The sequence below is a fragment of the Mus musculus genome, chromosome 10 (genome assembly GCF_000001635.26).
Source record: "Mus musculus strain C57BL/6J chromosome 10, GRCm38.p6 C57BL/6J".
NCBI lineage: Eukaryota > Metazoa > Chordata > Mammalia > Rodentia > Muridae > Mus > Mus musculus.
In genome coordinates, this window is record NC_000076.6 from 42,312,170 (window position 1) to 42,326,468 (window position 14,299).

A 14,299-nucleotide genomic window follows, 5' to 3' on the forward strand; every position below is an offset into this window, starting at 1 on the left:
TGTGGCAGTCAGGACAAACTGGTTCTCTCCGTCAGCTCTGGCTCCTGGGGATTGAACCACACACTGTCATGGCTGTGCCGCAAGCTTCTTTTGTCTGCTGAACCATCTCACTGGCCCAGAACTTAAGATTCTCTTCTTTAAAAAACAAGAGTTATTTTTAATGTATGTGTATGTATGTTTGTCTGTGCGGGTAGGTGAGCATGTGCATGTGGGTGCCCCTGGAGTTAAGTTGCAGATTGTTTCGGACCACCCAAAATGGGTGCTAGGAATTGAACTCTGGTCCTATGGGAGATCAGCGAGCATTCTTAACTACCAACACATCTCTCCAGCCCTTTAAAATAACTGCAACCCAATTCCCTTTGGTGATAAAATTCAGCAAAGATGGATTTTACATAAATGAATCAGACAAGCTCAATGAAGGAGAAACCAACTTTTATTTATAGAAGATTTATCAAGTGTCCTTCCAGTTTCCTACAAGGCCCAACTCTGTGACTCAGGATCAAGGACAGGGAGTGGACTCTGTAGTGCAAGCAGAAGCTAGTGAACAGAGTGGAAACCTTGGGTGATGGGGGGAGGGAGGGATGGTCCATGCTCCTGTGGGTGTGGCTCTGGCTCTGCCTCCTCCAGCACTCGACCAATCAGGATCCTGGAACCTGCCCCATTTTGGCTGTCTGTCAGAGGGGAGACCTGCCAATCAGCTGGAATTTTCTACTTGCTCCTTACCTGATGGCTTTATAACCTATGTCCTCATGGGCTCAGGCACTGCCTGCTAACCTGGATCTGCTGGTTAGACACGTGTTCTTTCTAGAGCTGAGGAAACCTTGAGGCCCAAAGGTTATTGCCATTCCTAACCAACTAACTGACAGGAATACAGAGGCCAACGTAAAGTGCTTTTCCCTTCAGTTATGTTCAGAAGGCTTTCTTTGTTTTAACCTGAACAGTAGGATGCCACTTGTTTCTTACAGCGAATGTATTTCTACAGTGTGACTACTGTGCAGCCGAAGCTGGGAGGTGCACAGACATCCTGCATACTCTGCCTGTGCGTTCATGATTCAGACAGCGCACACATGTCAGGGTTTGCAGTAATCTTCAAGAGTGATGATTCCACTTTATAAATAAACTCGGATCTACAAAGGAGACAGAATTCTTCAGTGTGTCCATCCACTGCCACAGACGCAGCAGTCCAGAGGGCAAAGTGCATTGATGATGACGAAATGATCCCCGTCACGTCTCGGTGACGCAGTGACGTCTCGCAGTGACATCTCACTGTCTCGCAGCCCTAACCAGTCACCTTTTCCTTTTAATCTTGTCAAAGTGGCAGTTACTTCCTGCTTCTGTCCCCTTCAATCCAGTACTGCTCCGTCTGCATCTCTGTGAGCCGGGAAATGGTGCGCTGAAAGGCGAAGATTTCCTCCTCCCCCGTAAACATGGAGAGCCCGGCTGAGTCCTGTGAGCAGAACAGACCCAGAAGCCAGCCACTGTGAGAACCGTTACTCGGAAGGAAGTCTTGCAGAAACAAACCCCGGTTTAAAGAAACCTTCACCCTAATCGACTTAGATAATATATTTTTCCATAGGTAATCTCTCAAATGGGACTAAAGTATCAACTGACGTAAACCAATAGATAATCAACAGAACCAGGAAGAAGAAGAAGAAGAAAAGAATATTAGCTCAAAGCCAAGAACAGAAAGGTTTTGCTCAGAATGGAAGTTTGCTGCAAATTCTAAAGGAACATGCTAGAAAGAAATCTCTCTCCAAAAGCAGCCAAGAGCAAAAATAATTTTGCCAGGCACGGTGATTTGCCCTCTAATCCCAGAACTCCGTAGGCTAAGACAGGAAGATTGTAAATTCAAAACAACACTGTCTTACCCTCCCACCCCACCCCCACCCGAGAGAGAGAGAGAGAGAGAGAGAGAGAGAGAGAGAGAGAGAGAGAGAGAGAGAGGAGAGAGAGGGGGGAGAGAGAGAGAGAGAGAGAGGGAGAGAGAGATCAGCAATTCTAATAATTTAGGAAGCTCTTCAAGGAGCCCTTTCTAGACTGAGAGGCTGGGAGGTTCTGTGGCTCCTGGCCCTGGAGAACCTGCCTGATCCGACTTTGTAAAGAGTAGAGCAGCTTTGGTCCTCGCTGCAGGTATTTGGTATCTGCTGAGGCGGTTGGCTGGGAGCCTTCCGCTGTGACTCCAGGCAGCACCCTTAGGACTGGGAATGTCAACATGGCGTGTGGTCATGAGGATGGCTTTGGATTTTCCTTTCTCTCCTTGGGGGTTTGCTCTTAAGTTCTTCCAGAGAAAATGTCTATCTATGCTCCTGAACCCATCTTCCCCACAGGGTCCCCGTGACTCTAGGACTCTGAGTCACGTTCCCCGACTTCTCCACGATGGCCTGAGCTCACATGGGCCTGTGTCTGAACCCCGACTCTTGCAAACATGTTAAGAGCCTCTGTGAGAAACTAACTTGACTGACTAGCCCCTTGGGTACATGCCTGGAAATCAACAAGGACAAGGACTGTATAATAGGCATTACACCTTGAGAGGCAACATAGCTATAGCTCTCACATGGGTTTTTGTTTTGTTTTGTTTTGGAAGAGATTTATATATTTATTTTATGCATATGAGTACACCACCATTGCTCTCTTCAGACACACCAGAAGAGGGCATTGGATCCCATTACAGGTGGTTGTGAGCCACCATGTGGTTGCTGGGAATTGAACTCAGGACCTCTGGAAGAGCAATTGGTGCTCTTAACTGCTGAGCCATCTCTCTAGCCCTCACACGGGGGTTTTAAACAGTTAATCCTATACCACTATAGTCTGGATGTTTGTATCTTCCAAAATGTCCATGTTGAAACCTTAGCCCTTGTTGGAGAGATGGCTCAGCGGTTAAGAGCAATGACTGCTCTTTCAAAGGTCCAGAGTTCAAATCCCAGCAACCACATAGTGGCTCACAATAATCTGTAATGACATCTGATGCCCTCTTTGGGTGTGCCTGAAAACAGCTACAGTGAGTGGTGTGTGTGTGTGTGTGTGTGTTTGTGTGTGTGTGTGTGTGTGTGTGTATATATATATATATATATATATATACACACACACACAATTTTTTTTTTAAAAGAAAGAAACCTTAGCCCTTCACCCTCAAAGGAGTGACATTATGTGACAGAGCCTTGGGGCTCTGTTGATTAATTCTTGAGAGTGGGGTCCTCAAGAATAGCAATGGTGTCTTCCCAAGGAAGACCCAGGATGACCCTTCCTTCTGCCACATGAGGCATATGACAAAATAACTTGACCTCCGAGTCAGAACTGTGAGAAACAGCTTCCATGGTGGATATGCCATATATGTTACGCTATTTTGCTACAGTGGTCTGAAGAGTAGGTCACATAAAACAATCATGTTTTCAAATTTTACCCAAAGATGAAAAACGTCTATTCGGGTCGAAAAGAATTTACTGTTGGGCCTGGAAGAATGCTGTCCCCATTCTTGGCAGTTAAGTTTAAGATTTAATTATTTATTTTACATGTATGGGTGTCTTGCCTGCGCATGTGTCTATGCACCATGTTGCACAGAAGCCCAAAAAGTGCATCAGATACCCTAGAACTTGTTAGCTGCCATGTGGGGGTTGGGAATCGAACCCAGGTCCTCTGGAAGAGCAGTCAGTGCTCTGAACCACTGAGCCATCTCTCCAATCCCAGTGCTGACAGTTTAACTTTTGACTAATAGGTTAATGGTTTCATAGCTGTTCAATATACCCCCAAACGCTTTCACAGAAGAAGGGAATCCTGATCGGCCTTGGATGAATCCAGAGTTCAAACTCCAGAGAAACCCCAGACCATATCAGTTTGTTTCCTGCAGAGCATCCCTAAGCCTGGCACCCAGAGGTGCTTTCTCTGTTAAGTGTTTCCTTAATGAAATGTCTGGGACTAAAGCATAGATTTCTTTTTTAAGCTGGGACTTGCTAGGTTCTCTCGGGACTCTGTTTCTGCGATGTGACAATGGAGGGAAGGATTACACAATCAACAGGGGCTCCAAGATGAGACTCAGTGTGCTGCCATTGAGCCAGAGCCGGCTGGACAGCACTGCTTGATGGCTAACTCTACACTGCATTCCTTCTGCAAAACGTGGCGTGCATCAGACTCTAAACCATTGAGCCATTTGATAATAAAACGAAATGAAGTTAGCATCACCTACCTGGCTCAGCCCCAAATCATCCATCAGGATTCTGCTTTGGTCCGACTCACTGTCCTGATGCTGATGCAGAAACAAGCTTGAGATCGGAGCTGAAGCGGAGCAGATAATGCGCACCTGAGCCAGGAAGAGAGGACGGTGGGACTCTGCTCACAAGATAAAACTTGTCTGTCACCTAAGGAGCTTGGGTCTTTGCTTTTACAATGTCTGTGGTTTTTTTTTTTTCCTAGTAGCTTGTACTTATGTGATGTTTGAAAACCACACAGCACTTACCAAAGCATTTCCACACAGCTTAGACCGTGCTGTGAAGCAGACAGCAGGGCCTTATACAGGGAACCCCAGGCCTGTGGCAGTCTCAGTCCAGACCCCCGGGTCTGGTGGTCTTCCTTTATGTCTCTGGTTTGGATGTCCGAGGCCTCTCCAAAGCTCATGTTGAAAACCTCCCAATACAGGACGAGTAAGGGGGATGGGGGCCTGGGGTCATGATAATTCCACAAAGATCTGCCTGAATCCTTTTCTATGTTTAATATTTATTTTCAATCATCTATGTCTGTGTGTGGGTATGTGCATGGGTGCCCATGGGGCTCAGGAAAGGGTGTAGGATCCCTGGAGCTGGAGTTAGAGGCAGTTGTAAGTGCCCAACGTGGGTTTGGGTTCTCTGGAAGAGCTGTACTCATTCTGAGCCATGGAGTCATTTCTCCAGACCTTTTTTCTATTAGCATCCTGCAGGGTACTCTTCAGATGGAATTACATCAATTTCCTCTCATTATCTCAGTATTGGGTGAATAGGCCGACATGATCACAGCTTGAAAACAGTTCATGTCTTTTATATATTTTATGTCCATTAGTTTATCATACTTGTTCAGGTAATTTTGCTCTTTCAGGCAGATGTAGCTCAGGCTATCCCCTAACCCATTATATCCCTGCCTCTTCCTCCCACACAGCAGGATTACAGGCATGTACACCATGCCCAGCTCCCAAACATATCCCTCTTGATGTTTATAGAGCCAGATTTGTCGTGAGCCTTTCAAAAGTCACCATTCAAGTAAACCAGCCACCCTTTAAGACAACAAGCTGGCTTCAGAACCTACACTCCCATTCACTAAATCCTCCAATCACAACTGGTACTCTTTCCCTTACTTAAATGGAATGTCCTACTTCACAAATCTTCATGAATACATTCTAGAATAATGTCTGCTTAATGCTCTCAATTTCTGAAATAAGATAATTCTGATCGTTCTTTAAAAGAGAATAAAAATCTCTAAATATGTGGTTTAGTTAGAATAAATGTCGGGGGTACTTTGAGTATTCTGTCACACACTGCCAGGTAAAGCTTTTATCCCTATAGAGAAGCTGGGTCTCTCGGTGTAGTAGAGGGCCATGACCTCCACAGGCATGAAGTCCATGCTGCCTGGCCCTGGACCCCTGGACGGCGACCACAGTGTCTCAGTGCCACTGTCCTTCAGCCTGGCATCTTGCTCGGGATCTCGGAGGTCGTTGAATGGATGAGTAAATGAAGCATTAAACGCTCCCACCTTCTGCTCCTTCCTCCTTTCCTACAAAATCCCCTTGGCTTTAGAATTACTGCTTAAGTCTGAGCAAAGACTAGGCAGGGAGATCTTTCGTTGTTAACAAACAAACAAACAAAAAAATGCTTAAACTATTTTTACTGTGGGTATCTTCTTTTGGGGTGTACACTGTGAAGAGGGGCTCACCCGGATTGTAAGCTGCCACATTTCTTCCTCACAGAATCATGCAAGTATCACTATTACCCCTCGCTTCTACAGAAGGAAGCCGATCTCAGAGGCTGAGCCAGTCTCCAGCACAGACAGCCTGGTGCCAGGCTCTGCTCCTTAACCACTAGGCTAGATGGCTTTTCATGGTCAGGCAATGGCTCTGCACTGCCTGGCTAAGACACAGGGATTAAAACCAGAATAGCATGCTGTCTCTTGCTGGTTAGTTCCTGGGTGGCTCTGGGAGATCACAGGGAACATTTCTGTTAGGCAAAGGGTCATTCGTCATTCTCGCACTGACGTGTGAGCACTGACACTCGGCCTGCTGTACACAATCTACTTGTGGGATAACAGGACATGGATGTAGCAGAGAGCAGCTTGTAACGGAGCTTGACACTACTGCAGTGAGTAACAGAGCAATAAAGGAGTTAGCATATCCGCGATTCTGGCCCAGGCCATCTGACTTCACAGCCCTCAATGCTTAGCTCTGGGAACATGGCGTCCATCCTTACCTTGAAGTCATAGAAGTTATCAATGAGAGTGATGAATCTTCTCGCTTGCGTCCTCTTTGCCAGTGAAAACTGCGGAATGTTTCGTATGATTACCGTATCAAAATTCTTTGATAATTCCAAATAGTCACTTGCTCCAAGTGGCTGTAAGTAAAACAGAGAGAAGGGAGCTGTGGTCATCTTTGGAATCATTTAATTGGAAAGCTTGTCACAGAGGGATTTAGATGGTAACTTTAGGGTGACTAGACCCGATGAGGCAGTTTTTAAAGGCCAGGTAAGGACACAGGCATGTACATGACAAATTGTAAGGACCCTTGCCCTTCTTCCATCTTCCCTGGTTGGGGTTTCCATCCCCAGACCTTGTGCCTAAGCCTGGCTGAAGCCACAGCACTCTCTTTGCCATGGAAAAGCTCCAGGCTTCGAGTGGGGCAATTTCTAGTTTAACCCTGATTCTCTTCCAAGGGCTCCTCCTGCTGAGAAGAGCTCACTGTGTCTGCTCTGCGTACTGCTGATTAACTGAGCCCTTGGGGTACTTTATGTGGTCTTTCTCATCTCTGCCTCACAGAATCATGAGGACTGGCTAAGTAACACTCAGCACAGAGGCTGGGGCATGCCTATGAGTCTAAGCCATTTTTGTTGTTTTTGAGAAAAGTGTCTATGTACTCTAGGTTGGCTGGAATTCACTGCCTAGCTCAGGCTGTCTTGGGACTCACAGTGATCTTCCTGCCTCAGCCTCCAGAGTATGGAGGTTGGAGGTATGCACCCCTCTGCCAGGCTTGGCCATTTTTGTGATTACTATTTTGAGCTCAAGTGATTCAGCTGAGGCCAAATGAGCCCCGTATGTGAAGGCATACCAGTCCCAATGGGAACTAACCAATGTCTGTACCCCCAAACCATAGGGCAGCCACGTGCATCTGCCTGACATTAGAGTCACAGCAGGGACCTTGGGGACCCATGGAATCACAAGTCAGGGAAAGGGCAAATGGTGCGCTAGCATGAGAGAATGGCTTTACAGCCCCTCTGCTCCAAAGCTACGTGTCTCTTTTGAAATCAGTTCGGGTCACCTCCCCTTCTGTAAATCAGAAAGCATATGCAAAGAATGTGTAAAAACCTCATGCTTGGTATGTGGTTCTTATAATTAAGCTGGTGCTTTGTGGGTTTTTTTATCAAACCAACCACGATCAGCGGTGCGCTGGAGTGCTGAGGGCAACTGGAAACCAGGGTCGTGCTCACTGGGCTGTCTCACAAACTGCACACTTTTGTCAGTAGGTCCTGCATTTGCCATTATATTAGCAAATATTCCCCTCCCTCATATCAGGAAAACAGTTCTGTGTCCACTCACATAAAGAAAGTAAAGTGTATTATAGGCTCCCTCTTCTGTAGAAGCAACAGTCGCTGAGGAAACGTGAAGTTGCTCTTCAGTGTGTGCAGCCAGGGATGATGGAAATGTTCAAGAGGACGGTGCTGACGGCCGAGACACAGTGGGCTTGCACTAAGTTCCTGCCAAACTACCCACAGCTCCAGTGGTAAAGTCTGCGTTCATTTCATTTTACCACATTAAAATAAATATCATCCTTAGTGAGGTAACCCAGTCACAAAAGAACACACATGATATGCATTCACTGATAAGCGGATATTAGCCCAAAAGCTTGGAATACCCAAGATACAATTCACAGACCACATGAAGCTCAAGAAGAAGGAAGACCAAAGTGTGGATGCTTTGGTCTTTCATAGAAAGGGGAACAAAATACTATGGAGCAACTATGGAGACAAGGTGTACAGCAGAGGCGGAAGGAAAGGCCCTCCAGAAACTGCCCCACCTGGGGATTCATCCCATATACAGCCACCAAATGCGGATACTACTGTGGATGCCAAGAAATGCTGCTGACAGGAGCTTGTTATAGCTGTCTCCTGAGAGGCCCTGCCAGAGCCTGACAAAAACAGAGGTGGATGCTCACAGCCATCCAATGGACTGAGCTCAGGGTCCCCAATGGAGGAGTTAGAGAAAGGACTGAAGGAACTGAAGGGGTTTGCAACACCATAGGAGGAACAACAATGTTAACCAACCAGACCCCCCAGAGTTCCTGGGCACTAAGCCACCAAGCAAGGAGTACACATGGAGGGACTCATGGTTTCAGCTGCATATGTAGCAGAGGATGGCCTTGTTGGACATCAGTAGGAGAAGAGGTCCTTGGTTGTGTGAAGGCTTGATGCCCCAGTGTAGGGGAATGGAGGGCGGGGAGGTGGGAATGGGTGGGTGGGTGGGTAGAGGAACACCCTCATAGAAGCAGGGGGAGGTGGATGGTATAGAGGATTTCTGGGAGGGGGGAAAGGGGATAACATTTGAAATGTAAATAAAGAAAATATCCAATTAGAACAAAAACCATGTTAGGCCATAGATAGAGGGCAAGATGGCTTCCTTCTTTACAAACGCCAGAGAGAAGAACGGGTGTACTAATTAGTGAAGACGTTTCCAAAGGATGTAAGCGCCAATAAAATGGATTTAAAATATAAAGTGGGAACTTGTGAGCCGGGGCAGGGCTTGGCTGGTGGAGTGAGTACCTCACATGCAAAAAGTCCCATCTAGCCCTGTGGAAAGTCGGTGTGGTGACCCCTGGGTCTCAGCACTTGGAGGGTGGAGGAAGAGGATCAAAGCCAAGGTCAGCCAGGGCTACAAAGTGAGCTTGAGGTCGGCTTCAGACACTTGAGACTCTATCTCCAAAAACCATGAAAAAAAATGAAAACAGGCCAGGTATGATGGTGCATGCCTTTAAAATTCCAGTACTGGGAGGCAGAGAGAGGTGAATCTCTTTAAGTTCAAGGACAGCCTGGTCTACATAGTAAGTTTCAGGATAGCCAGGGCTACATAGAGAGATCTTGTCTCAAACAAACAAACAAACAAACAAACAAACAAACAAAACCCAAACAAGCAAAAAAGGAAGAAACAAAGAGGGTTTTTGCTTAGTAAATATTTTACATAGTGGCTTTGTTTAAATGTCTATAATACTGAAAGGAAAATTCAGGACTGACTCTGGTGAGCTACACAAGTGCTTATTAATTAGAAAAGTTATGTTTCATCAGGCAGGGCAATGGAGGGGTTGGAGATGCTGGGCCCGTTCCTTGTAGTCAGGCAGCCTTGAGCAGACTGCTCTGAAGTTTGGTTTCTTCACCAGTGAAGGAGATTCCATCTAGCAGGCTTGTCCTGAGGACTCAATGTCTTGACTACCAAGTACATACTCAGGAAATGCTGGTCGCTTACAGATTCACGGAAGAGGGCGCATGGGACACTCCTTAGCATGCCACGTTCAGTGCGCAGCTATGACCCAGTAACAATTCAGTAATCCTTTCATGAGGTCATGAGGTCAGGTAGCCTCAGTGAGCCAACATCTGTACTGACCTGGTCTGTCCTTCAGGAAAGGACATTGCTGCCTCCACTCTTCCTACCATGCTCTACATGGCCTCTGCCCATCAAGTCCTATGTAGGTGACAAACAGCTTCTGTACCAGACCTTGTCCTCAATGCATGGCCAGGGGGCGGAGCCCAGGCCTCCACTACGCTCGCTCTAACACGGTGCACAGAATGTAGGAAGTGCGTAATATTTATGAAATGAGTAAGTAGAGACATATACTGATAACATACAAGCCTGCCAGGAGAGAAGCCCAGTTCTTTCTTTAGAACTCATTGGTCTCCAAACACAGACACACAGACACAGACACACAGACACACAGACACAGACACACACACACACACACACACACACACACACACACACACACACACATACACACACCATATTTCACTATATAGCTTTGGTGACTTAGACTTTGCTCAGTCAATCAGCCTGGCCTCAAACTCACAGAGATCCATCTGTTACTGCCTCCCGGGCGCTGGGATTAAAGGTGTGTACCACCATGCCTAGCTACCCGATAACTATTTCTCACTCTATAACATACAGAATCAGATGTTTTCACTGAAAACATATTGCTGCTGATAGTGCTGTAATACACAAACGGTATCACTTTTGATGTATGCCAGTCATCATGGAGACTATAGGAGACTATACATAGACAGTGCTGCCATGCAATCCCTTGCTTTCTGGCATTCAGTGTTTAAAACGTTTGGAACCATTCAATGCAATTCGAAAAATATTCTAGAAAATTACAAGTTAAAACCTCTGACATGTTTTTTGGAGAAATGCAGGATGCCCATGTGGGGTGTGGACGCCTGGGAACGGCTCCACGTGTTCCTGCTTGCTTGTCTATGCCCGTATGGACTGTGATTACCCAGCTATACTAAGACAGGAAGTGAAGGGATCTGCCCACTCTTCAGCCCCGGTTTGTAATCCGGGGCCATTAGAACGTGGCATAAGACAGTTTCGAGTTCTAAGCTTAGGTCTCAGCACCTAAGGCTCTTGCACACCTAGATCAACTGCTGCAGAGAACGCAGGAAGGCTGATTGCCTTGACGAGAACGGACCCTGGACTAGCATAAAGCTGGCAGGTCCCCAAACAGACAAGAGTCCAGCTCAGATCAGCAAAACTGCAGATGCCAAAGCTAGTCCAACAGCGATCAAAAGACCGTCCCAGCTGACCAGGACATCAGAGGGCAGGAATGAATGCTTATTGTTGTAGTCCACTGAGTTTGGGGAGGATTCATTATGCAGCAATCGCTAAAGGAACCATGCTCACCAGCGAGAGCTACTACAGAATTCCGTGTTCTCATTATTGATAACAAGTTCAGCACATGTAGAAAAATTTGGTCTAGATTTCCCAGTTCTACATTACTGGTAAAAACATGTAACTATATATTCAGTGATTTATTTGATGCCGCTGACTCCTGTATTGACCTCAGATTTCATGCCACAGTATACATCTCATTTCCAGAAATAAATATTATGATTTACTACATACAGGAGTCAAGTAAAAAAAAGTTAGGAAATTATGTAGCACCCTGGCAGGATGCAGGAAGACTTGGGAGCGAATGACTGAAAGTGCAGAGTAGCGAGAAAAGAATGGGCCGATGTGAAGAGAGTGCTAGGGGAGAGCAGCATCTTAGGAGCACGCCAACAGAAATATGAATGTGGGGTTTAAATGACAATTCACAGAACGAAATCTACATGAAGTGTCAGGGCTACGAGGTAAGAGCAGAGGAGCCATAATCGCTGAAGAAGGATGACGTGATAGCGACAGGCCATGTCTCACATACTGGCCTCGCAAAGGAAATAAACAGCTGCTCCACGCAGGCAAGCACATGACCATGCCTGCAGCTCACTGAAGACAGAGTTTATCCACTTATTCCAGAAAACAACATGTCAGACTCAACGAAGAGCCTTTTACAAGGTATAAACTTGACTCAGCCACCTAGAAATCAGAAGGACAAAGGAATTGAGATCCAACAAAAGACTGCACAGGGACACTTGGGGCTGTGTGCACAGGGACACTTGGGGCTGTGTGCACAGGGACACTTGGAGCTGTGTGCACAGGGACACTTGGAGCTGTATACACAGAGACACTTGGAGCTGTCTGTGCACAGGGACACTTGGAGCTGTGTACACAGAGACACTTGGAGCTGTCTGTGCACAGGGGCACTTGGAGCTGTGTGCACAGGGACACTTGGGGCTGTGTGCACAGGGACACTTATAGCTGTGTGCACAAGGACACTTGGGGCTGTCTGTGCACAGGGACACTTGAGGCTGTGTGTACACAGGGACACTTGGGGCTCTGTGCACAGGGACACTTGGATTGGTGTGACCAAACTTGACCTTGACATCTGATGGGGAACCTGAGTGAATAAGAAGACATGCAGATGGGACGTTGCCAACAACAATGGTGTTCATAAAAATATTTTACGGTATGGAGACACACCTATGTGAAACATTGAGTGGAAGAAATGTAGTGAAAGTTTACAGCTGTGTTAAGACCTGTGTTTCGCCCAAGCCATGTAAGCAGGAAAGGGACCAACTGCTACCTGCAAGTACATTAAGCTTTGTGTTTAAAGAGCTTCTTTTAAAAAAAAATTCCATATTTTATAAAAGAAGCAAAATACATTATGACAAAAGAGAATAAAACAGAATGATGATGTTAAGCAAGGCTAAATATCTTTACTAATTCCTATTTATAATTTGAACACCATGTATGTGGTGGTGGTGGTGGTGGTGGTGGGGTGTGTGTGTGTGTGTGTGTGTGTGTGCATGTATGCTCACATGCACATGCATGATGTGTCTGAGTAGCCATGTGGAAGTCAGAAGACAGCTGTGGAGTCGGTCCTGTCCTTCCACCTTTAGCTGGTTCCAGGGATCAGACTCGGACTTCCAGGCTCCCATGAGTGCCTTCATCTGTAGTACCTCTACCTCCTATGCCATCTCACAGTTTCAGCTACCCAGTCCCCTGCATACTTCCCAATACTGATGTAAAGTCAATGTGTAAAATATTCAGCACAAATACAAATACAAATACAATCACATACCACATGATGATGTTTTTGATCAATGGTGGGTTATATACAACAGGGGTCCATGAAATTATAAAGGAGCTGAAAATGCCCTGTATCTTAGTAGCTTTCTGTACCCTTTCCACCTTCCCATGCAAACACTTGCTCCTGTGTTTCAAGCATCTTTGGTATGTATTCAGTGCAGTGACCCACTGTGCAGGTTGGCAGCTCAGGAACAATAGATTCTCCATTGAGCCTATGCTTTCGTGAGCACGTCCTATGGTGTTCACTTGACAAAACTGCTTACTGAAGCATTTCTCAGAGCCCGTACTGACGTTAAGGAGTACGTGACTGCACTGAAAAACTTGGAAGGTTCTAAATCTCCTTAGGTTCGCCATTGTCACCTTTACTATATCGCTGTACAAGACTTGGAGGCTCAGAGGGGCACCACTACCTTACCTTCTTCGGTCCCTAGCAGAAAGGAACAAAGGCTTGCGTTGTATGTAAGTCATAAACACAAGACTTCCTCCAGCTGCCAATAATCTCAGCATTGGGCAGTACAGGCAAAGCGACTAGGAGGTCAAAGTCATCCTTTGATACGTAGTAGGTTTGAGGCCAGCCTGGGATGGGTGAGACTCTGTCTAAAAAGATTATACGAACAAAAGACTTCTAAATCAATTATAGCTTGGATGAAGAGTAATACTAAATCCTGTAAGAACTCTGAAGGCTCTCCGACCTTCTGACCACAGTAACGTAAAATTACCCGGCATCCCCGGGATGCCATGGCAGCTGCGGGTACCTGTGCTTTTACCTTGCAGCAGCTCATCCTCCTGCGTGCATAAGCCGCAGCATAGGATACTTTCTGAAACCATAACTGATATTGTGAATTCATGCCATGTGCCCTATGAATAATTAAAACCCATGATTACTTCTGAGTACTAAATGGCACTTCACTTAGTAGTATCCTTGAGTATGTTATTCAAGTAGCATTATCTACAGCGGGTTCTTCTGCGAGATAATGATGACATTCTCCGTCTTTCTACCTGAACAATTAAAAAGTTTAATAGTCTTTGATGTGCCTGGTTATCTGGATAATTTTCGAGACAGGAACAATTAAAATCCACTTATTCGATGGTTTGTGCATTCCCCACTATTGTCTCAAACTCTTTGTTTCTGTGGAAACCTGATGGAAACTTAAGGAACTTTAAATCTATAATGAGTTTGCAAAGAGCGTTTGTTTTCCTTAATTACCGGGAGTGTACAGCTGCATCACACGTAGCAGTTTCTCTGGCAAACTTTGAGGAATAAAGAGCTCGCTTGCTGGCATCTTTCTCCTGTGTGAGGCAAAGCACAGCTGTCTGCTTTGGGTTTGACCCTGGTGCCAGGAGTGGAGCTTTTCTCCATGCCCCGTCCCCATCCACATGGCCTGAGCTGCTTTCTCCTGCCCTTACT

At 46.1% G+C, this 14,299-nt stretch overlaps 1 protein-coding gene across 6 annotated transcripts in view; it reads right to left on the reverse strand.

Annotated features, from left to right (window-relative positions):
- Positions 1-411: 411 nt before the first annotated feature.
- Positions 412-14,299, reverse strand: part of Afg1l (AFG1 like ATPase) — a 165,985-nt gene continuing 152,097 nt past the window's right edge. For 4 of the 6 annotated variants that reach the window (XM_030245011.1, XM_006512698.1, XM_017313883.2 and 1 more), the window contains 3 exons: positions 6,423-6,563; positions 4,181-4,294; positions 412-1,447 (listed from right to left, as the gene is read on the reverse strand). In XM_030245011.1, the coding sequence (XP_030100871.1) occupies positions 1,322-1,447; positions 4,181-4,294; positions 6,423-6,563 (381 nt within the window). In that variant the 3' untranslated portion in view covers positions 412-1,321. The remainder of the gene's footprint in view (positions 1,448-4,180; positions 4,295-6,422; positions 6,564-14,299) is intronic. The other 2 variants (NM_001359297.1, NM_145743.2) reach the window with 1 other exon arrangement.